This window comes from Primulina eburnea, chromosome 14 (genome assembly GCF_022965805.1).
Source record: "Primulina eburnea isolate SZY01 chromosome 14, ASM2296580v1, whole genome shotgun sequence".
NCBI lineage: Eukaryota > Viridiplantae > Streptophyta > Magnoliopsida > Lamiales > Gesneriaceae > Primulina > Primulina eburnea.
Window position 1 is genome coordinate 26870570 of NC_133114.1, and position 22777 is coordinate 26893346.

A 22777-nucleotide genomic window follows, 5' to 3' on the forward strand; every position below is an offset into this window, starting at 1 on the left:
TATAGTTTATATCAAATAATGCCTAACACTTTATATTTGATACGTTAAATATTCATAATTTGTATTCAATAAGATTCCACATCAATTCGTATGTCTTAAAATTGCCAGACACGCGAGACTTCTATCAATCCATAGCTAACATTTCGATACGATTCATTAACATGTACAAAACTTAGTCCTAAATTAGTTGGAATCGGCTCACAAATCGCTAAAAAGCGTGTAATATAAGTGAAATTCTAATTATTGCAAGTCCACAGAATTTGTTACATCAAGGACAGTTCACGGAAAAAAAGCCTAATTATTAAGAACAAATAAAAATATTAGGCCCCAACTTCTCTATCTATAACACTTGCTCTGGTTTCTATACAAGTTCATAAATTAGTCCCTTTTTTTTTAATTGATTTGGCATAATCAACACACACAATGTGCTACAGAATTTTTAAGCGTTCTGCAGAAAAAAATTGTCTTTAACATAGAGAAAAAGCTTCTTCATTTCTCATGAACAAGAGGGCTGTAAACAGGAAACCACATGTTGTTTCTCACATATTGAACGGTCTCTTCCTGCATTCGAAGTGATCAATTAATATACTAAAACTTCGACATCTACTTGGTAAGTTAGACATACACTTTGTGTGCGCATAAGATCTATTGTAAACAAACCTTTTATACTAAAGCTAAAATTTTCAGACTAGATCTCTAGGTGGAAAAACATCTTAACAAACGGGAAACTGCATCTTATTTTTGGAAATATATAAACTATACCTTAGACATGTGTGACAGTTCTTTGGGCCCAACATCGCCACGGCCTTCGGCAACTTCTTCAGCAATGGCTTCCCTAAGAACAGCAGCTCCAACCTCTGCTGTTATATCCCGAATACTGATGATGACAAAACACAAAAACTTTAGAAGCTGCCAAATCAAGTTGAGTAGTGATTGTATGATAATACTTAAAATGATCCAAATTCAAATTTCATTCATATTTTTCTAAAGATACGGTTTCCTTCCAAAGTGATGAGTCAACTATCATCGAAGTTCTTGAGTTGTTTACATCATGGATTAACCTCTCTCAGCATTAGGGGTGAAAAGATCAGAAGACACGTAATTAATCACCTGATATCAATTTTAAGAATGGATGCCCATCTCTATGCTGTTAAAAGTCATTTAAATTTGGGAGACAAATTTACAAAAAATTCAGGCATAATCTTGTGATTCTTGTCAGCTTTCTTTAAAATTTTAATCGAACTTGGGAATCAATGAAAGAAAATTTAAAAAATTCACATAAGATTAGACAAAAAGGGAACAAAATGATGCTACATCACTTGTGAACTTGGAGATGTTACCTGTCAATAGAAGGATACAGGATACCACTTTCAATTTCTTCATCTGTCATATAAGAAGCAAGGCTGAAACAAATAAAAGGAAGAGAACAAGACAAGTTAGGGAAAGATAGCTATTTTATCAACGATGCACTTTTCTGAAAACAAATACAAGAAAACACTGGACTCCCTCCTATATTGGTGCATTCATTAAAACATATTATTCATACGGTTTTCAAATGAAAAAACCTTTATATTTCATGCATATTATTCATTAAGTCATAATGTAAAAGATGATATTCCATACCGCTCGGCAGCAGCTTGCAGCATTTTATCCGTTATGATGCGAGCACCAGAGACAAGACTTCCCAAGCCAATCCTAAATGACCAGAATCATTATTTTTATGTTCAATACTGATAGCACTAAGTTCCAGTTTAGTTATAAAAGTCATTACTAACCCTGGAAACAGGTACATGTTATTTGCTTGATTCACATTACCTGTTTTTCCACTCCCTGCAATAAATTGTACGAAATTGTTATTCAACTTAAAATTTTGGAAGTATGCAACTGCTATATTATCGCCTCCACTTCTTTCTACTTGTTCCCCCAGAGAGAAAGTGCAAGAGAAACTTGAAGGGTAAGATGCTCTTTACTTTCATAAAGAGTATTCAACACAATTACGAAAAGACATAATTATTAGAGTCATCGAAAATCATAGACAAATTTTGAAGGATTACCAAGTTCAACGTTTGCAAAAGGACTTCCACTTGCAAAGACTATATTTTCACCAGCATATTTGAAAGCATCAGCAGCTGAACATTCAGCTGTTTGACAGGGAGTGAGCACATAAACGTTAAAATGCCATACAATAAACAAAACATTTGATAGAAAAAGAATGCCCAGAACACACCATTTGCCATGGGATTTGACATCGCAAAAATAGCGGGTTTAGTGGAGTCTGAGTCTCGCATGGCCTTAAGCACCTGGTCATGTGAGATTTGAAAATTAGTAAGAATTATCATGCGAAGAAATACATTTGATGTGAAGAGGAATAGAGGTCAGTGTCTTCTCTTCCCACAAAAATAACCTCAATCCTCCTTGAGTAATAAAATTGCTTATGTTGCATGCAATGTTAGAAAATACAAAGACCACTGAAACGAGAATTCGAAAAGTAAACAGTCTCTTGATCGTAGAATGCTGGAATACAAGATGAAAACTAACAAAGACACGAGAGAGAGAAAGCACGCTTTTCTCAATAAAAGTTTGGATAAAAACTATGTCACTCCAGATAATGGATGGAAAGAAGTCACAGGGACTTTGAGATTGCGATCAAAAAGGGAAACCAGGAAACATGTAAAATATGGCAGAGATTCTTATCGTGATGCTAAAATAAGTCACAGGGCCTTTGATAAAAAATTAAAGTCGAATCACTGAAAAAAAACCAAGGTTCATAACACAGGTACCAGAAGAAAGTTCAACAAAATGGTTGCACACCTGCTCATTAAAGACACCACCAACTCCAGACAAACCAAGAAGCACATGTGGCTTAACCTTTTTCACCTGCATCAAAGTTTGTAGTCGAAAATTTAAATTTAAAAACAAATTTTTAATAACTAAAAGAAGGAGAACCTAAGTAATTCCAAAGACCAAACCTTCAGAGTAATGATATCAATCCCAAACATGATTCAACCCTTTCCAGGCAAGTTAATCTCATGATAACAATTTAATGGTTTTAAAGAAAAGACCTACCACTTCAATGAGACTGGATCCTTCACCAAGTCCAAGTCCTTCAATTTCACTATGGGATTTAGCAAATGGAGCAGCTGCGGGATCAATACCTTTTCTTTCTTTTGTTACTAGACCCTGTGGTCATACATATTAAAAATAATCAAAGTAGAGGAACTATATATTAGTATAGATTTCCACTCTGGCAGAGTTCAAAATGGTAATCGGTCCATTTTCTACAGAACCAATCCCATTTATTGGTTTCATATCTCTCTCACACATACAAACAAACACACAAATTTTCTCCTTTTTTTTCACTTTTGGTCTCCTAGCTTTTTGTCGGAAGGGATTATGAACATAACACAAACAAAATTTAAGGTTAAAGAAAAAATTCAAAAAACGCTTGTCTAATTGATAACATATTGATCTTTTGCCCATCCATTACACACACAGCCATTATTTTTCCCAAATATGCAAACATAAATACCACTAAAAATTGCAGTAAGATGCTCGAAAAAAAATTTGCAGTAAGAATAGAATAGATTTGGCATTGGCAAACATAAATAAATATTGCTTGAAAGAGGTAAACCAATACATCTTTGTCAAGCAAGAAAAAGTGTGAATATGATGCAGTTGATTCAGTCATTCTGGAAACAGCTTGTGAGGCCATCTTAAGAACACCAAGTCCAGCGCTGCAATCAACAGAATGAAGCGAGAAATAAAAAAAAATGTCCCCACGTGGATTTATCATGACTCACTTCAATCAAATAAAGATCTGTAAAAACCATTAGTACACAACCTTCCAGCTCCAACCACAACTATCTTTTGGTTCGCAAAATCAGTCAAAGGCCGTCTCTGTGCCCTAACTGCAGCAAGGAGCCCAGCCAAAGCAACACCAGCCGTTCCCTGCATAAGAAGAAAATAAGCATAAGAACACTAGTGCATAGATGCATAATACTACTGGCAGAACATCTTACCAAGTTTCACAGTTTTTACTAGTGTTAGAGGGATAGAAGGAAGAGCTTGCCTCCAGTTTACCTGTATGTCATCGTTGAACATGCAAAACCTTTTACGATAACGTTCCAATGTTTCAAAGGCCCACTTCATTTGGAAATCTTCAAACTGGGAACATTGTCTCAACAACCAAACTGTCAGCATGGTCTAGAACAATATGTCATCAGCGACATTGTTTTCAATACAAGTATACCTGCACAACAGCCTTAGGCCAACGCGTATGAATTGCTTCAATAAATTCATCAACAATTGCTAAATATTCGTCTCCTTCCAGCCTTGGTTGTCTCAATCCTAAATCTGTAAAACTAAAATCATGTGAAAAACAACACTAACAGGAGTCATCTGTCAGCAAAAAGCTTCAGGGATTTTATTACATCTAACATACAGAAGCCTTGACCAATAATTAAGATTGAGATAATCTTTTAGGCACTGTCGGTACACATGATTAAATGAGGATACATTTATAATACATATTCATCCTTGATTTGGTCAACTGATTATTGATTAATGATTCTATTTTATTTTATTTTTTTTTTTGATAAGAAACTATTATATTGATAATAATAAGTGAAAGGATACATTACGAAGTGGACAAGCGATCCACGAAACAAAGACTAGGAAATGGAAATTAGACTAAGCTTAAGACTATCAATAATTCAACATGAAATAAAACACCAATCCCTAACAAGATCTGAAAATAGTAGATGTTTAAACGCTGGAGTCGCTACTGTCCATCTTGCCACCCTGATCTTAACTGTTTCCCACAGATTCTCTGAAAGCTCTTCTATGTCGTTGAATAGTCTGTTGTTGCGTTCCAGCCATATCGACCAAAATAAGCAATGAATAATGATGCACCGGAAATGTTTTAGGCCCTTTCCTTTAAGATAGCTATGTTCCATAAGGTACATATCTCTTGAGTTTAGAGGAAAGGTCCATTCAAATCCCAAGTGTTGCATGACCTTCATCCAAATACTTCTCGTGTAAGAGCAGTGAACCAATATGTGATCCTGATTTTCCTCGTTTTTTTTTTTGCACAATACGCACCACTGCGGACATAAAGCGTAATTTGGATTCCTTATCTGCACTTTGTCGCTCGTTTGCAATTTTCCCAACGCAACTATCCACGAGAACACTTTCACCTTTTGTGGGATTGGCACTTTCCAAATTTGATCGATGAAAGGGAAGGTTGAATTGGAACTATTGTTGAAAAAAGAGGAGTATAACCACTCATCATCATATCAATCGAAACAAATGGTGTCTAATATACAACAAAATTGGAGCCAAAAATAGCAAATTTATGAGTTTCCAATGTTAGAAATGTAAGCGAGCGTGTAGAGTAATAATCAAAGAGCTTCGCAACTATTTGTTTCTTGAACGGAACATAAAGCTTTTAGTTAAACAGTATCTTAACCCAACTAACATGATATGAATTCAGAGGAGAGAATCATGTCTAAAGTAAGAACAAGAAACAAAAAGACTGATATAAGATCAGAGAAGGGATAAAAGGCATAATCAGCAAACCAAGATATGAATAAGCTTAATCATGTTCACTCACAAAGGGGATCTTCAAGAAGCTTTGGATTGTTTGTGCCGACATCAAGCATCACCGGCAGTATCTGGAAACATAGGAAATTAATTCCGTGCACCAAACAGAAGGAACAAAAAACCAAAAACAAATAAGAAAAATAGTTGCAAGACTGGCATAACACTCAATATCATTAAAATTATCTAGCTTTGTTTTCAAAGACCAGATCTGTCTCATTATATCTTGTTATGGCCCTAACTTTGGTCCACCACAAAAGGTTGGCTAGTTGTGGACCTGCATATATACATTTTGTAGATGCTTGCATATTATATTCATGCTTATGTGTTTTTTTTATAGTGTGGTCAAAATATCTACCCAAATAAAATTATAAAAGATCACCCCAAACCAAAATATTCAGTGAGGGCACAAAAACACGAAGATGTCATTTCACTAGGCTGTCATCTATACAAATTCTTAGAGAGGAACCAGTAGAACATACTCTTTGTGGGTTGATGCCAGCAGCTGCTACATAAATGTCAAGTTTCCCGACTGGGATACCTATTCCCTGAACACCAAGATCACCCAGACCAAGGATACGGCTGCCATCTGTCAGCACGATCATATCAACCTGCAACATGAAATGGTTTCAACATAGACTTGTACCTTCTTTCTCATGATCAATGAATGGAAAAAATCACATGGTTTAATACCAATCAATAAGAAAAGCCATGGTCAGAAGAGAAGGTTTATACAATTATAATTTGTTAAAATATATAGGATGTATTTGTTAATGTGAAATCAGTCACAAGGAACATTTTCCCAAAGGATCCTGGACCTTCACCATGCACTATAATTTTTTCAAATTTGACTTTGCCAGAAAAATTTTCATCGGTTCAATTGTGAGAATATCAATTTTCTTTGTAGGACCTAGCATTTGCTGCGTTCCTGAAACCTATAACTGGTGATAATAGTATAACTCAACCCCTTTAAACCACACGGTAGCTCAAGTGTCGTGTTCTGGTTGTTATACTCAGTGGACGCAACCTAGCTCTGATACCATTGTCTGATCGAGCGCTTTCCGCTATACAAAATTTATATCTTGTAGTAATTGTGCAACTTCAGCATCATATTTCATTTGTTTTACCCAACAGAGACAATGTTGCATCCCCACAAAAGTGGACAAATGAGCATCAATTTTTTGAAGAGATAAAATTCAAGTAAGGGGATACGGAAGGAGCTCGTGGAATGTAAGAAATATTATATTAAAACAGTGAATTCATACAGCTGCTCCTATAGAGCCAACAGTAAAAGTGACTCAGACAAACGTCACATCACTAATTTCCACAAATTACGCAAAAACTCACAATATTTACAGTCATCTTAAGTGCATAGATGGTCAGCTCAACGTACAATCAACTTCAGGCAACAAATAAAACTTGACCCTGCTCCATAGGAAAATGGTCACCAATGACAAAAGAATAATGGTATCGTTGTGTTGCTCTAAGAAAATTATACAGCACCAAAGGCTATAGCCTATAAGAATTTCTTAGAATATCAAAGGCTGATGTCGTGCAGAATATTCAAATAAAATTATAAATGATGAAAACTAGGATTCCTAATTATCTCCATGTTTTCTAGTTTTTGGTTCTGAAAATTGCTCCTTGCCATTTTCCGGATTGAATTTCAACGAGAAAAAGAAATATCGAGTTTGAAGAGAGAAATTATTTAACCACAAAGATAATAACAATGAAGATGGCATCCAAGTTCTGCACAATACCTGACGAGCCGGCCAGTTGTAGATCACGGACATCATTTCCCCCTTATCTTTGGCACTGAAATACATTCCACGTGGACGTCTATATAACCCAGAATAGTTTTGGCATACCAATCCAACTGTTGGAGTATATATTATTGGAGCCAAATTCTTTATGTTATCAATGAGAACCTGAAAGGGGAAGCAAATATCACTTTGACTAATACTGATCTTACAAAGGTTTACCTCCATAGAAGCCATGTATCAAAAAACTTACTCGGTAGTATAATGTCTCGTTCCTGTCATGCAATCTATTCAAAATTCTCCATTTTGCAAGGGATACACTATCACTGGGCTGACCTTGAGTATTTTTTTCCAATGACACATATGAATCCACTGAAACAGAAGAAGGATTAACTTTATAAGCTACAAGCTCTGGCTATTATAAAATAACGTACCAGATAGATGTATAAACTAACTGCTAGCTTGATTTCTGAAGTCTTGAAGACATAAATAAATATGTAACTAAAATAACAGAATACTCCTTGGATAATTAACGACAACAAAAGAAATACATAAATTAATCCTTTGCTTGGCAAACATATATTTCTAAGTCCTTCATATGTAAATTAAATTCCATTCATATTTCTTAATCAGATGATAAAAATTGAAAAACGATCAGTCAAATCATCTTTTCTCTTGAGTACAACACCTATCTCCTTTGCGATAATTTTTCTCCAGTTTGAGAATCATAAAAGAATTTAAGAAAATGACAGCAACAAGCTCTATAAATCTTACAAAAGCAATTTTAATTAAGGACGATTATGCACTTAAAGAAATGATGGACTCTTTGTTGATAGTACATAGAAGATATCAGGTAAATGTCATCCAGAAGACAGTGGCTTTAATAAAACAGAGCAACACAGCATTTGACAACATTCTGATCTTTGCATTTTTCGAGAGAACGAAAACACCAACCAATATGTTGTTACGATAAATAATTTTGAAGAACAATGAGTATCAAAGAGTGATGAACTAAACTGTTTCAAAATCGAGTATACAGGTTAGCTAACTCACTAAAACGAGCATACTGCTGTTCAAATGATATCACGCGAGGTGGAAGGAGCCCACGTAGCCCCAGACGATCTCTTTCCATCAAAGGGAAGCCTGTATCCTGCTCTTCGGAACTGAATCAGTCATAAAATTTTCAAAATATATCTTCGGAAATGCTCAGATGACTTCTTACTAAATATACAATCGCTTGATATTATTCTATGCATCAATATACTTTCTTAGCCTAAAAAAATAAATCACGCCAATGCATAACCAATAAGCACACAAAGTTACTTCTGTTTTAGTAAACATCTACAGCCTCTTTGTTCATTCAACAATAGACAGAAAATTCAAATCACACAGAGATACATTATGCATCGTGTCTTACTCGTAGTTCAGACTGACGGAAACCGAAAAGAAACACAAAGGAAGCAACTTGAAGTCATAACAAAACAAATACAGATACTGAAATGCAAAAACGAAGCAACATACAACAATTTAAAGATCGAATCAAGTCAAATCAAGAAAACTAGAGGCTAAAAGACAAACCTTGTTAAACCAGGGGTCGTGGAGAATGTCGGCACCACGCTTGTGCACAATACACGGTCCAGGAATCGCAGCCGACATCCATCGCCGCGATTGGCGGAGACTCGACGTCGCAGATCGCGTAACTTTCCACATCATTTCCCTCCTGTGTCAAAAAATCTACAAAAACGAGAAATCAGTCAACCAGCCTTCAAAATACTGTGCTGATACATACAGCGGCTCCACGAACCCGAAAACATATAGATTCGATGAACTGGTAGTCAGATTTTAACTTTTTGTCGAAGTTGAAATTGAACTCGAAGCTGCTAGGCTGACAGTGACGACGCGAAAACGACTTCAGCATCCCGTAAAAAAAAGAGCAGGAGAGAGAGGCTGAGCCAGGTGGAGGGCGGGAGATTACTGATTAGGATCATATCATAATACTGACCCGGGATGACAGATTTACAATTTACGTTGCCTTTGGTTGCATAATAAAATAAATTAACGATGAGTATGGAAATGATAAAAAAAATGATTGTCATAAATATGTAATATATGATAGTATGTTTGGTAAGATTTTTAAGTGTAGGATAATTTTAAAATTTTTTCTTCTTCCACGTGACGGCGGTCCGACAATCCGGTGGTGGTCCCGCGGCGGATCCGACAGCCGAGATCGTCTCACACGAGTTTTTACATGTCTTGTAAATTCAATCTTTCGGTTGCTCCATATATTTTCATCAAATTTTTATGTTTTTAAAGAGTTGTCTAAGTACTAGATACAATTATTTTTAAAAAAAATCACGAAAGTTTTTCATATTTGAATCTAGACATCCACTACGTCAATTATCTGTTTATTCATGAACACATTATTTTAAAAATTTATTATAAAATTATATGAGTAGGTCTCATGTGAGACCGTCTCACGGATCTCAATCTGTGAGACGGGTCAACCCTACCCATATTCACCATAAAAAGTAATACTCTTAGCATAAAAAGCAATACTATTTCATGGATTACCCAAATAAAGATCCGTCTCACAAAATTTGACCCGTGAGACCATCTCACACAAATTTTTGCCAAATTATATTTAAAAAAATTTCACTTGTTATTCAAATGAAAATTAGACTATTCACTTTCTGAAAGGTTGCTCTGGGAGACTGAGACTGAATAGCTGGAAGTGGTTCTAGTATGCTTTTTTTTTTTTTCAAATATATTTAATTTGGATAAATTTGTTTGTTAGGATATTACCGACTGCCGCCGGATTTCGAGAATTGGATTTACAATAGTACAATCTATAATGCAAGATGGAAATCGACTTGAACTGGATTGGTGTTGGACTTATATAGGCACTTATATAGGTCTATTGGTTTTGTTCTTTGAATGAGAAATTGGACAATATCTAGTAGATGGCAAGTAGGAAATGTCCCACATTGGAAAATGAACATAGCATTGGTGAGTTTATATTGTGTTATATTTTATGGAGGTGTAACAATGATTGGTTAAGAGGTTCTTTCTCGCGCGCACAGGCGCAGGGGCCCAAATCATGGGCCCGATTTGCAGTGGAAAAAGGCTTGACTTGTGTGCAAACGACCTGGGTTCGTCGAATGTCGGACCGATCAAGGCAAAATTTCCCACCACGGTGCACCTGGCTTTTGCTATTTTATTTTCGAAAATTGGAACCAAGAGGCAGCCTCAAGTCATTCAGGAACAACCAAAACACTCCCCTGCATTCTGACATTTTCGAAGCTGCTCTTGTTTTCCTGTCTCGACACCTGCTGCTTCCACCGGCGGCCTGCTCCTCTGTTGTTACTCACTTTCGTGATAAAGTTCAGGTACATTTCAGTTCGCCTTTGTGGTACCTCGTGCTAAGGTGCTACTGGTTTTCCGTTGTATCCTGAGAAACAGACGTATACGTTCATCCTCGCAGCACACACCGGAGGGAACGAATCTGTTTTAAGGACACTGTATCTCATACAGGCCTCGGTTTGCGTTATTTTAAGCATTGTGCTACCTTTTTTGTTCGCAATAATAGTTCGCTGTTCTCGTGTACCTTTCTATTTGTGCATATACATTTTGTATAACAATTGGAACATCACTTCATCCCACACAAAGCTTTTTAGTGTTTCTCTATAAGTTAGTTTTCAGAAAGATCTATTTTAGAAAAAAAAAAAAAAAACAATACATAAAATGAGTAAATATCTTGTGAGATAGTTTCGTAAATATATATGTGATATGGGTCGATTTGATCCATAGCTGTTAGTAAAAAGTAATATTTTTTTAAAAAATAAAAACCAATATTTTTACAAGATGAGATTTTTTTTTTAAACCCTTATCAATCATTTTCATATAAAAAAATAATTGACCGATGTTTATTTAACAAATTTCACCCATAAAAACAAAAGAAAACATCTATACTCTCAGATTATATTTGTTATTTGTACATGATAAAACATCTTCTTCTTTTTTTTATTTAGCATGTTATCAGACCGGATTAAATCGGTTCCAAATTATGAGAGAATAGAACCCTAATAAATAATAATAATACTATAGGATACCAGATTGCATTTATTTATGAAATAATATACTTAAAATTAAATATATTATTAATCCGGATTTAACCCGACCGGATTAAAATTGTCCTCTGTTTTCAAACAACTCGATGCAATTCGACAGAGATGTTAGATTTGGTCCAATTTAAAACTGGTTTGATTGAACCGATTATATCGGACCGGTTCGGATTGACCCAATCCAACAAGCATACTTATATTGCTCCACTTTTTTGACAAAATAACACATTTGTCACCAAAATTATGCACTAACATTTACGTTATACATATAATAGCTGAGTGAAATACAATTTCTTTGAAAAGGACGTGAAATATAATTTGTACGTGAAAACATAACAAATCACGATCCTTATTCCTTTATGACAAATACTTGCGTTTACCGAGTAAGAATTCATTACATTTATATAAAATAATGCATCATACATATAGAAATATGAATTATAGTAATAACTTTAGTACTTTTTTTTTTGTAATCTAGACTACTATAATGAACAAGTTATCTTTTATTGTTTACTTTATTATTTTAGCATACCGTTGCTTCTTATTAACCATATTATTTATTATATAAACACCTCCACATATTTATGCCAGTATAGTTAAACACCTTAAAATTATTGATTCTACTCCACCGATAAAAATAATTATATAACTTATTTAATAATATCCCTATTGGTCATTTCGATAGACCAAAACTCGCTTTTGAACAGACTCTCAAATATCGGAAACGAATCGAGCCAGTTCGCTAGCTCGCTAGCTTTCGAGTAACGAGTTCGCTAGCTTTTTCAGTCGACTCAAAAAGATAACGAACTCGAAAAATATTCAATTCATAATCGATTTATCACAATTTACTTGAACTCGAACATGATCGAACTTTTTTAAGTTAAACTCGAGCGTTCGCGAGTCGTTCGTGAGCTTGATATATATATATATATATATATATATATATATATATATATATATATATATATATATATAACACACACACACACACACACATATCAAATAAATAGATTTCGGGCATTTCGTTTATTTATTTTCGAGCAATATTATAAATAATTCGTGAACATGTTCGAATCTTTCTAGCCGAAATTGAACTCGAGCTCTGATTTGAACCGAAACTCAAACTAATAATTTAAACTTTTTCAACCTTGAAATCGAGCTCGAATATATATATTTAGAGACGAATTCAAACCTTAAATTTTTCATCATATCCCGCTTCATTTAGTTCGTTAACACCCCTCCTCTCGAACCAATCGTATTTTTCTAATTTGAGTTAAAAGACTGTTTATTTTCCGAACATAAACATTTGTTTAAAAGAAAAAAAATACGAAATATCTTTATTGTAAACCCAAAAGTGACTAGTGATGGGAAGACACCAAGATCTCAAGTTTGAAACGAGATCCCGGATTAAAAAAAATTATGGGGATTGTTGCGAACGAGGAATAGCATTTAAGGTCAAGGTGACACCTTCAGTGTACGAAGTTGGAGAGACAGCCAGAGTCTGAATCAGCTTGGTTATATCCATGGAGATATCGGCTGGGGACTTGACACCACGATCAACCTAAAATATATGATTTTGGGAGAATGTGTTTTGACCAATCAAATAGGTTAGTGATTGAGCTATTGATTTCTCAAAATATAGATCTTGAATTTGCGTCAAACTAAATGCCCGAGTGAAAAAAGGTTCAGAGGAAAATAGATAACCGTGAATAAAAGATGCGAGACAAAGGCAGAGAACAGACGGAGACTAAGATGCACATCTAATTAATTGGCTCAATCATTTGGTTTATCAAGATCTAAGTTTGTCCATCGGATGAATGTAAAAGCAACAAACACCAACACCTATCTAGATTTTCTTAGAAAACAATCAAACATACTGTTGTAAATACAAATCTTCAGCTCCTCGTATATCCACACTTAATACTAGGTGGTTCGTGATAAAACGATGAATGGTAATATATGTCAGGCCTCGTGGTTTTTATTCAATAACATCACTTGTTTATAGTTCTTTAAACAAATGGATGACATGACAGTAAATACCACAAGGTTAAACACATTCTCTGGCTCAGTGCAACCTCACACAAAATAATGAACACGATTTAAGTGATTTGGTATTTTGGTTTAACCAAGACCTCAAGCAGAGCACGTGCATGTAGCTGATTAGACTAGTTGGGACTAAAGTTTGTATTAAAATGATGCTGAATGTATTTAAGACAAAGCATGGATATCATCTTTTGAGAAACATACCGAGGATGCAGACACTTGATTGATCAGTGAGGTATTATAGCCTCTGACATTTGCAACAGCCTCAGCCATTTGTACCCGTGACACCCTATCTGGACCTCCAACATTTAAAAGCAACTGCATTTGTTTATGCCCTGGTAAAGCATAATGAATTAGATTGTGTCGAAACACATCTGTTGTATGGAGAGTAAAATTGCAAAAAAGGACCAGCAAACAACTTAGGCACAACAATTTGGAGGATGAAAAGTTGTTGCACAATTGATATCTTGAAAGAGGCAGTGTTCTTTATGTTTACAGAGAATTACTTCACGAGGCCAAAAAGTATTGTCACGCTTCTCATGGGTCACGCTTTTTGGATAAGTGGTTTTCAACATGGTAAGAAATACACGATATCAGAAGTATCAAATACTGAGTGCGTATCATATTTTTAGTAGAGATAGCAATGGATCAGATTTGGAGAAGATTTCGTATCTTCCGTCCCCATCCCCATATTTGTCCTCATTGGTATTCAATTTCATCGACATCCTCATACTCGTCCGAGTATTGAATATCCATATCCAACCCAAACCTACAATTGTATTTTCTTAACTTTGAATTATTTATAAACTACGAATATTCACTAAATTGTTGAAAAAATTAAATATAAAAAACATCAAATTGAACATTATAAAAAAATAAAAAATTATTAGTCCTACCAAAATAGCATCAACTTTATACTGCTAATTTTATTCATTCCATCAAACTAATATCATTCAATAAAAGAATATTAAAATTAACATCATAGCCGAGAAATCATATAATATATTTACTAATTTAATTGGGTATGAGTAGCATTCTTTAAGATCCGTCTCAATCTTCAAAACCGAAAATCCCAATATCCGATTACTCATTTATTTAATTGGGTAAACACTCATCTCCATAGTCTCCTCCATTCGGGTCGGGTATCGAATTCTCCGTCGAGTTCAGAGGAAATTATAATACCTAAATTTTTCAGACTATGATGCCAATACTTGATTACCATACAAGTGTACACCTTGATCATAACTATGGGTCCATGTTTCCCAGTAATAGGCTTCAACGCAAAGGAGCAAGTTAAAAACATACAACTATTGTTAGCTATCCGAAAACGCAGCTGGAGCTACTCTATCACTAATAAGATGTTTGCCTACTCACAAGATCATATAAAGAAAGGCAGTCCACGTGCGTTGTGTCCCTAATCCTCATCTTCGAACACAAGTTCTCTCAACATCCCAAAGATGAAGAGAAAGTCCATCCTCAGCGATAAACGCCAATAAGCTTGAACGTTTGAGACAATTGGTTTCTAATACATAAGTTAAAAATTAATTTAAGGACATAAATAAGCTAACATTAGTTAACGACTAAATGTAAACCATTGTTCATCTTTCATTCACTATCTAAGTGTGTTTTTTTCTAAGACAAATTCCTGTGGGTATGAAATAGAGGAATGGAACCCCAAACATCGATCAATGCTAAACTCAATGGTCTCTCTTGGTAAAACACAAAACCACAAAAAATCTAGATTGCTTTCAGGTGCGGTGTTGCCCCGAGAAATGAAAGTACACATGCCACACCAATAAATCTGAATGGTACTGCATGCATATGGATGTACAAGCAGAAGAGTCTTCTACCTGAAATCCATCGTTCAATCAATATTCTTGTGACATTAACAAGATCCTTCACATAGACAGGGCAACGAAATTCGTCATGAAAAAAATCCAAAGCTTCTCCCTTTGCAAGGACGCTATCCATCCACTGGACCACAAATATCTTTTTATCAGTTTGATTAAATCACATAGCTAACATAACAAAATTATCTCCAGTTTATAGTTTGGGTAAGGAGTCTGGATTCAACCAGGAATATAAGACCAGTTCAGGTCACAGTGAAGTATCAATATCATAGGCAAATGTTTCATATGCTTCAAATATAAAATCATAGTTTGCTCATTGCTCATGATAAAAATCACTAACTGGAATATTAACTGGAAGATCCTTTATTTCAATATGAATAATTATAGACTTTGAATTGGAAACACATTCAATCACTAGATACATATTAATTAAATATGTAAATGATGTAGAGGTTCAATTAGCTTAATAATTTCAGAACTGAGGAAACCATGTAAATGTGGAAAATATAGTGTGGTGCATTATATATATTCATCACTTAAAAGTTAAATCTCAAAGTAAGATAAGTATACATATGAACCTGGATAGGAAGTGGTTTTGGAAGTGGAGCGATAGTTTGCTGTCCATATATGATACTGCTTCGCAAAATTGCAAAGTTTGGGTATTTTGCAGACACAAATCGCTCTGCCTCCACCTTGGATTTTCCATAAACATTCACAGGAAATACATCATCCTCTTCCTTGTAGAAGGATTTGGACCCTTCATAAACTGCACTAACGCCAAAACATAATTATTTTTTGCCCGTGAATTTGAGCCATTTCACATAATTATTAAAAAATCCATAAGGCATGTACCCAGACTAACCTTGATCAGTTGACAAATGAATAAGAAGAGTTTTGTTCTCTCTAAAGCTCAATAACCATTTCACAAGTGCAGTAGGCACATTAATGGCCATGGCAGCTTCTGGATCCATCTCACAGGCACGGGGAACGGAAATAGCAGCACAATTAATCACCACATCAGGCTGAAATATATATAAAAAGATATACTTTCCCCTTCCCATACTCAAATCAAAGAAAATTCAATTTCATTCTAATCATGTTGGATATAGAAAAAAAATTCCCCGTTGAGGATGATAAGAACCGGAAATGCAGTTCTTCCAAAATAGATTTTATTACCCACAGCCCAGCATATATCAGCTAAATCATAAACCGTGGGAGAAAATTAAAAAAAGAAAGAAAGCTAAACAACCACAATGCACCAACTTCGAGGAAAAGCATCGATCTTTGGGAACAACTCACCTGCCACAAGTGAAAATTACATAACCAAACAAATATCAACTAGCATCAAAAACCCAAAACTAGTAAATTGTGGGTCGATTTACTAAATTAAAAACCTGGCCGAATAAGTTAGAGATAGCGTCTAGGCCATCGCCAGTGCGTACATCGACATGGAACGGGAGCACGTGCGGAAGGGCATTGAGCAGCAGTTGAGGAGGCGGCTCAGTGTTGTACGTAAAAGCAAGCGATAATTGATGATGGGCTTTGTAAGAAACGCCTAGTGATTGCAGAAGGTGCTGGCCTAAGTAGCCCGTGCCTCCAACGATAAGCACCCGCTTCAAGTTCATCATTCACCCTCTCTCTCTCTTTCTCAAACACACACTCTGAACTGAAATTACAGGAAGCGGATACTCGCATTTTTGTTTGGTAAATTGTTGGATTATACATATCTACTTATTAATTACATTAAAGTAAATAGGAAATTATGTTCAATTTTCTTGTAGCATACCAAAAAATTGTAATTATTTTATTGTTTAAATTAAAAAATTTGTTGAAGTGAAGAGGAAGAGAAGAGAGCACATCGTGTAATTCTGCAAAAGAGTTATCTCAAATAAAACAGATAAAAGTGTTATCTCAAAGTATACTTTTATAATTTAAAACACAACTTTAACGCTCCCCTCAAACTTGGAATAAGTTCACCGTTCCAAGCTTGAACAAGAGATATTGATGTTGAGTTTTGCTCAAGGTCTTGGTGAATAAATATGCTGATTGCTTTCCAGTTTTGGTGTACGATGTCTTGATTAACCCGTTATGTATCTTCTCTCGAACTAGATGACAATCGATCTCTATATGTCGTTCTTTCGTGATACATTGGATTTGCTGCGATGTATAAAGCTGCAATACTGTCGCAACACTTCATCACTAGAAGTGTTAACTCCAATCCCATATCCTTTAAAATACCAACCAACCAAACTACTTCACATGTCGTGTTAGTCATCACTCTATACTCCGCCTCAGCGAAGACCTTGAGACAGTCGCTTGTTTCTTAGTTTTCCACGAAATCAAGGATCCTCCCAGCTTAATGCAATATCCAGTTATGGATCTTCTAGTCATGGGACAAGTTTCTGATCAGAATCGTAATAGGTTGTCAATGAGAAAGAACATCATGCCGAGAGTAAGATTCCCTTGTCATGTGCAGATTTTATATATCTCAACACTTATGTTGCCTCCAAATGCGATGTCTTAGGATTGTTCATGTATTGACTTAGTGTATGTACCAGCAAAACAAATATCAAACCTTGTCACTGTGAGGTATATGAGTCGGCCGACTAATCTCCGATTTGCACTAGCATCTTCCAACAGAGGATCGACACCAGTATCATGCTCTGCACTATCATCAAAGTCTTTTGATGTAAGCTTACCATTTTGTTTCATAGGATTATCACAAACCCTTGCACCAGATAGGCCCGCATCTGATATGATTTCAAGAGCATATTTTCTCTGGTTCAAACATATCCCTTCCTTTGATCTAGCAAGTTCTATGCCAAGAAAGTATCTTAATGTTCCCAAATCTTTAACTTTGAATTGCAGGTTTAGGTGCTTTTTGAGTGTTCGGATTATTCCTCATGATTACCCGTGATTACTATATCATCAAACATACACCAGAAATATGGTAAAAAATTTTTGCTCTTTCTTAACAAATAGTGAGTAGTCATGCTTTGATTGACAAAAACCGGCTCCCTTCATGATTGATGTGAATTTCATATTACATTGTCTCGAAGCTTGTTTGAGACCATATAGGGATTTCATCAACTCACACGTTATTGCTTTGTATCTTCTTGTTTCGAAGTCCCTCATGAAACTCCCCCTGAATTTGAAAGCCATTAGGTAAGAACATGTAAATCTCTTCATCAAGATCACCATAGAAAAACACATTTGTGACGTCCATCTGGTATAAGGGCCAGCCAGACATGGCAACAACACTCAGAAGGCATCGAACCGTGGCAATCTTAGCCACTGGGAAAAATGTGTCATGAAAATCCACAAGATAAAGTTGAGTGTAACATTTAGCAACAAGACGTGCTTTGAACCGATCCCCACTGCCATCCGGATTGTATTTAATCTTATAGACGCATTTATTGTCGATAGAAATTTTCCTTTGAGGAAGATCGACAATCTCCCATGTGTGATTACTTTCCAAAGCTTGTTACTCGAGGTCCATAGCAAACTGCCAACGGGAATCAAGGATTGCCTCATGGTAGGTGGATGGTTCTTTGATGGCAGAGAAGGAGGAAAGAAAAGATTATCTGCAGGGGACAGACCACCATACTGAACATAGTTTGAGAGAGAATGAATATGAGAGGAAGATGACTGCGATTGATAACAAATTTAAACATGAGACCAAATCGGTGGTCTGGAAATGTGAGTAGAGTGTCTAATAGAGCATGTGACAGGATCAGGGGTAGATGCTTGTGATTGGGAAGACGGTGGTAAAAGTTCAGGAATAGAAATGGGCACATCTAGGTTGAAAAATACAGGCTCAGTAGCTAGAGCACGTGAGAAAGGAAATATGGTTTCATGAAATAAGATGTCCCTGGAAACAAAAATCTTTTTGTCGTTGAGATCTTGAACCTTGTATCATTTTTGGGTACTATAATATCAAGGAAGACACAAGAATTTGCTCGAGGGGAAAATTTATCTCCCTTGGGCAATGTTGAAACACAACAAAGGCAACCCAAAATCCGTAGATGGAAATAGAAGGAGAAGAACCAAACAAAGCTTCAAAGGGTGTCTTATTTGATAAAAGAGGTGATGGTGTTCGATTGATAATGTAGACTGATTCATGCACACAATCTCCCCAATATTGATTTGGAAAAGAGGCTTGAAACATCAATGAACGAGCAACATTGAGGATATGTTTGTGTTTTTTTTCATTCCACTAAGCCATACTATTAGGGAGTATAAGGGACATGAGTTTTCGTGGAGGATACCCAGGTTATGGAAAAGGGCAGTACACTCTTGCTGGAAAAAATCCATAGCATTATCAGTCCTAATGGTCTTAACAGCATCTGAAAATTGTGTCTTAATGAAAATCAAGAATCTCTTGATCAAAGGAAGGACGTCTAATTTGGAATGCATAAGGTATACCCAAGTTGCACGTGTGAAATCATCAACAATAGTATGAAAAAATGTTCTCCATGATATGTAGGTGTATTAAAAGGCCCTCATACATCCATATAAATCAACTGAAATGCCTTAAAGGAATCAAATGACCATCTCTCTGGAAAACTCATATGTGTTTGCTTGGACAAAGGGCAAATAGAGCAGTGAGTTAACTCAAAATCAGCTGGTAAGAAAGATAACATTTTCATTCGAGATAAAGAAATAAGTCCAAGTCTTTGATGTCATAGAATTTCTTGTGACACATAAGTATATTGTGTATTGTTTACAAGCAGAAATTGACGACTTTTACAATGGAAATTTAAAGGACTGGGAATGTAAAAGTAGTTGGCACATTCTAGATTGCAAACTTGAACTGTCTGGGCAGTATAGTCCATGCCTTTCTTTATCAATCTCCATTATCCTCTCACTTGAGAGGTCCTGAAACACACAAAACCATGGGAAGAAGATGACAAAACAGTGATGTTCCTTAGTGAATTCAGAAATGGAAAGAAGATTGTGACGAAAATATGGAACAAAGATGACATTGGAAAAAATGATGGCTCTGTTAATATACAAGGTTCCTAAATTGTTAATCTTGGTGGTACTACCATTTGGCAATTGGATTGATCATGTGGCATTTGTATAAGACTAAAGTTTCCAATTAATCGATTACGCCCAACATGTGATCATTTGCACCTGTATCAATTGTCCACTCGGTGTCAATATTAGAACAAGTTTTATCAATATCTACCATGTTTGCAGAAAGGCCAGATGTGTTTGTTTCAATGTCTGGTTGTTCCTTCGCAAGAAGCTTTAAAATTGCCGCATACTGTTCAGGAGTGAAGAAGGACCCAATGTTTTTGGATTGCGTGAATTGTTCAACCTCTCTAGAGCCAACGACAGAGACGTTAGCTCTTCCCATTGGTTTACCTCTGACATCTCCTTCCCTATTGAACATTTGATTACCACTTTACCATTGTCCTTTATACAACTTGTGTCCAGGAGGATATCCTATCAACCTAAAACAATTCTTCTTTCTATGACCAAGCAAATTGCAGCGCTCACAACAGACATCATTTTTCTTCTTACTTTGAGCATAAAAAAACACCATAGATTCCTAGTTGTTGGAACAACACTTAACATACTTCGATGTGATTCTTCTTGTGAAATAATGGCAAATGCATATTTACATTAGGGAGGGGTTCATCATTAAAATGTGACTTCGAATATGAACAAAGCTTTCATTAAGTCTCATAAAGAAGTGAAGGAGCTTATGTTGTTGATCAAACTCAACGTATTTTCTCGAAGATTCACATAAGTAATGTCACTAGAGATCCGTATTCATCTCATAGTTGTGTAGGTTTTGAATAGTATACTGAGATCGAGTTGTTACCTTGAACATGGCAACCTATTTCTCGATGAAGTGCAAAGATCCTTGAGCCATTCACTTTGTTGAATCGTTCAATGCAAATCACTCCAGACCACATCTGCGTAGTTGAATACACAATTCCACTAAATATCTCCTTCGACACGACATTCATGATCCATGATAAAACGATTGCATTACATCTCTCCCACTGCAATATCTTATCCGATTCAGAGTCTGGCCTTTTACAGCTTCCATCTATGAATGCTAGCTTATTCTTAGCTCGTAACATAATTAAGATTACGCGACTCCAGATCCCATAGTTCGCAGTACCGATCTGTTGCTCATAATCATATTGAGCCTGGTGTGTCAGATGGATTAATATAAAATGCATCCAGAACATCAATTGCAGTAGAAGCCATCTCAATCGAAGCATATTTTCAGCAACAACGATTTAAAGAAGATGCAGATCTTTTGATCAATTATGATCGAGCAATTAGAAATCAAATCCAAAAACTTAAGGCTCTGATACCATGTTGAAATTGAAGAGGAAGAAAAGAGAGCACATCAGTGTAATTCAGCAATGGAGAAGCTCAGCTCAAAGTTGTAGTAATGTGGTACTGATGTTAACAGATAACTACCCTACTTATTCACAAAATAAAAGTGTTATCTCAAAGTGCACTTGTATAATTTAAAACACAACTTTAACAGATTTAAGTTTTGATCGATTTTTTAATGTGAAGTTTTCAACTACTTGGTTTTGAAGTTAAGATTCAAAAGGAAGATGAATATGGTAAATGTTTTATTTTTATTTTCCAATGATAGGTTTTGTACTAAAAATCACCATTTGTTGTGATAAATAAAATTTAAATATTTGAGTTTAACAGCGAAGAAATGATTTACTTTATTTTATTTACTAGTTTTAACTTCACTTTTAAAATTTAGGCTTATACACTTTTAAAATTAATTGATTAGAGAGAAAAGTCCATTTGCCAACATATTCACGTTAAAGGAATTTTGAAAAGAAAATGATTTTGGGTGCAAAAAGGATGTGAGAATTTTGTTTTTCCAAAGAGATCTCATATTTAATTTTCTGGGCAGCATGCGTATATAAACCGAAAGGAAATTTTTTTAAGAGATTTTAATGATACATGACAGGCTTGTGATTGATTTTACGGGCGATGTGGGTGTCGGCATTGGGTCGGGGACTCGGGGTGTCCCACCAAATTTAAGATTCATTCCATGGAGTTAAGCTAGAAATCAGATATATTATGAGGAGCTAAGCTAGAAGATTTATGATCTTGATGGAAAAGTTATGAAACACGTTTTGCAAAAGAATTTGAAGTTATGAGAAAAATGTTAAAATGAGTTGAGATGTTGAGAAAAATATTTTATATGATGATGTTTGAGGTCTATGTTTATTGCATGCTACTATTTATTTAGTATTATTTATTATCCTCAGAACTAGTTGTTGGACCTTTGGGTTAACTAGATTTCATCGATATGCAAATGAAAAAGGCTGAGGAGTTGCTAGCTGACGGGGAATGACGGGCTAGGGCTGAGGATGAGCACTTATCCAAGCCTTTTCCACAAGAAATT

General features: G+C 35.5%; 2 protein-coding genes across 9 annotated transcripts; both read right to left on the reverse strand.

The window, feature by feature from the left end:
• Positions 1–226: 226 nt before the first annotated feature.
• LOC140813185 (NAD-dependent malic enzyme 59 kDa isoform, mitochondrial-like) lies at positions 227–9090 on the reverse strand. 5 transcript variants are annotated; one of them, XM_073171646.1, is made up of 19 exons: positions 8937–9090; positions 8412–8508; positions 7612–7730; positions 7359–7526; positions 6081–6209; positions 5612–5672; positions 4250–4353; positions 4081–4164; positions 3842–3948; positions 3638–3734; positions 3067–3180; positions 2812–2877; positions 2228–2300; positions 2055–2141; positions 1776–1830; positions 1624–1695; positions 1341–1403; positions 763–877; positions 227–561 (listed from the first exon to the last, which is right to left on the reverse strand). In XM_073171646.1, exons 1-19 carry the CDS (start codon positions 9069–9071, stop codon positions 490–492), a joined length of 1818 nt encoding a protein of 605 aa, XP_073027747.1. In that variant the 5' UTR covers positions 9072–9090; the 3' UTR covers positions 227–489. The 5 variants fall into 5 exon arrangements, with proteins under 5 accessions (XP_073027747.1, XP_073027749.1, XP_073027750.1 ...); XM_073171648.1 differs by having other exon boundaries at positions 8412–8521; positions 8937–9077; XM_073171649.1 differs by lacking the exon at positions 8937–9090 and having other exon boundaries at positions 8376–8508.
• Positions 8957–17080, reverse strand: LOC140813186 (uncharacterized). 4 transcript variants are annotated; one of them, XM_073171654.1, is made up of 6 exons: positions 16767–17078; positions 16235–16394; positions 15951–16138; positions 15373–15496; positions 13727–13857; positions 8957–9092 (listed from the first exon to the last, which is right to left on the reverse strand). In XM_073171654.1, exons 1-6 carry the CDS (start codon positions 16998–17000, stop codon positions 9084–9086), a joined length of 846 nt encoding a protein of 281 aa, XP_073027755.1. In that variant the 5' UTR covers positions 17001–17078; the 3' UTR covers positions 8957–9083. The 4 variants fall into 4 exon arrangements, 3 of the variants coding, with proteins under 3 accessions (XP_073027755.1, XP_073027753.1, XP_073027754.1); XM_073171652.1 differs by lacking the exon at positions 8957–9092 and adding an exon at positions 12835–13040; XR_012113849.1 differs by lacking the exons at positions 8957–9092; positions 15373–15496 and adding an exon at positions 12835–13040 and having other exon boundaries at positions 16767–17079.
• Between the last annotated feature and the right edge of the window lie 5697 nt (positions 17081–22777).

Coding starts and splice junctions, on each gene's coding strand:
- LOC140813185 (XM_073171646.1), bottom strand. CDS start 9,071: ATGATGTGGAAAGTTACGCGATCTGCGACGTCGAGTCTCCGCCAATCG. Junction 4,354..5,611: donor GCTTCTTGAAGATCCCCTTT/GTGAGTGAACAT, acceptor TTAGTTTTACAG/ATTTAGGATTGAGACAACCA. Junction 3,181..3,637: donor TTTTCTTGCTTGACAAAGAT/GTATTGGTTTAC, acceptor GTATGACCACAG/GGTCTAGTAACAAAAGAAAG.
- LOC140813186 (XM_073171652.1), bottom strand. CDS start 17,000: ATGATGAACTTGAAGCGGGTGCTTATCGTTGGAGGCACGGGCTACTTA. Junction 13,858..15,372: donor GATTGAACGATGGATTTCAG/GTAGAAGACTCT, acceptor ATGCTTTACCAG/GGCATAAACAAATGCAGTTG. Junction 13,041..13,726: donor ATCAAGTGTCTGCATCCTCG/GTATGTTTCTCA, acceptor CATATATTTTAG/GTTGATCGTGGTGTCAAGTC.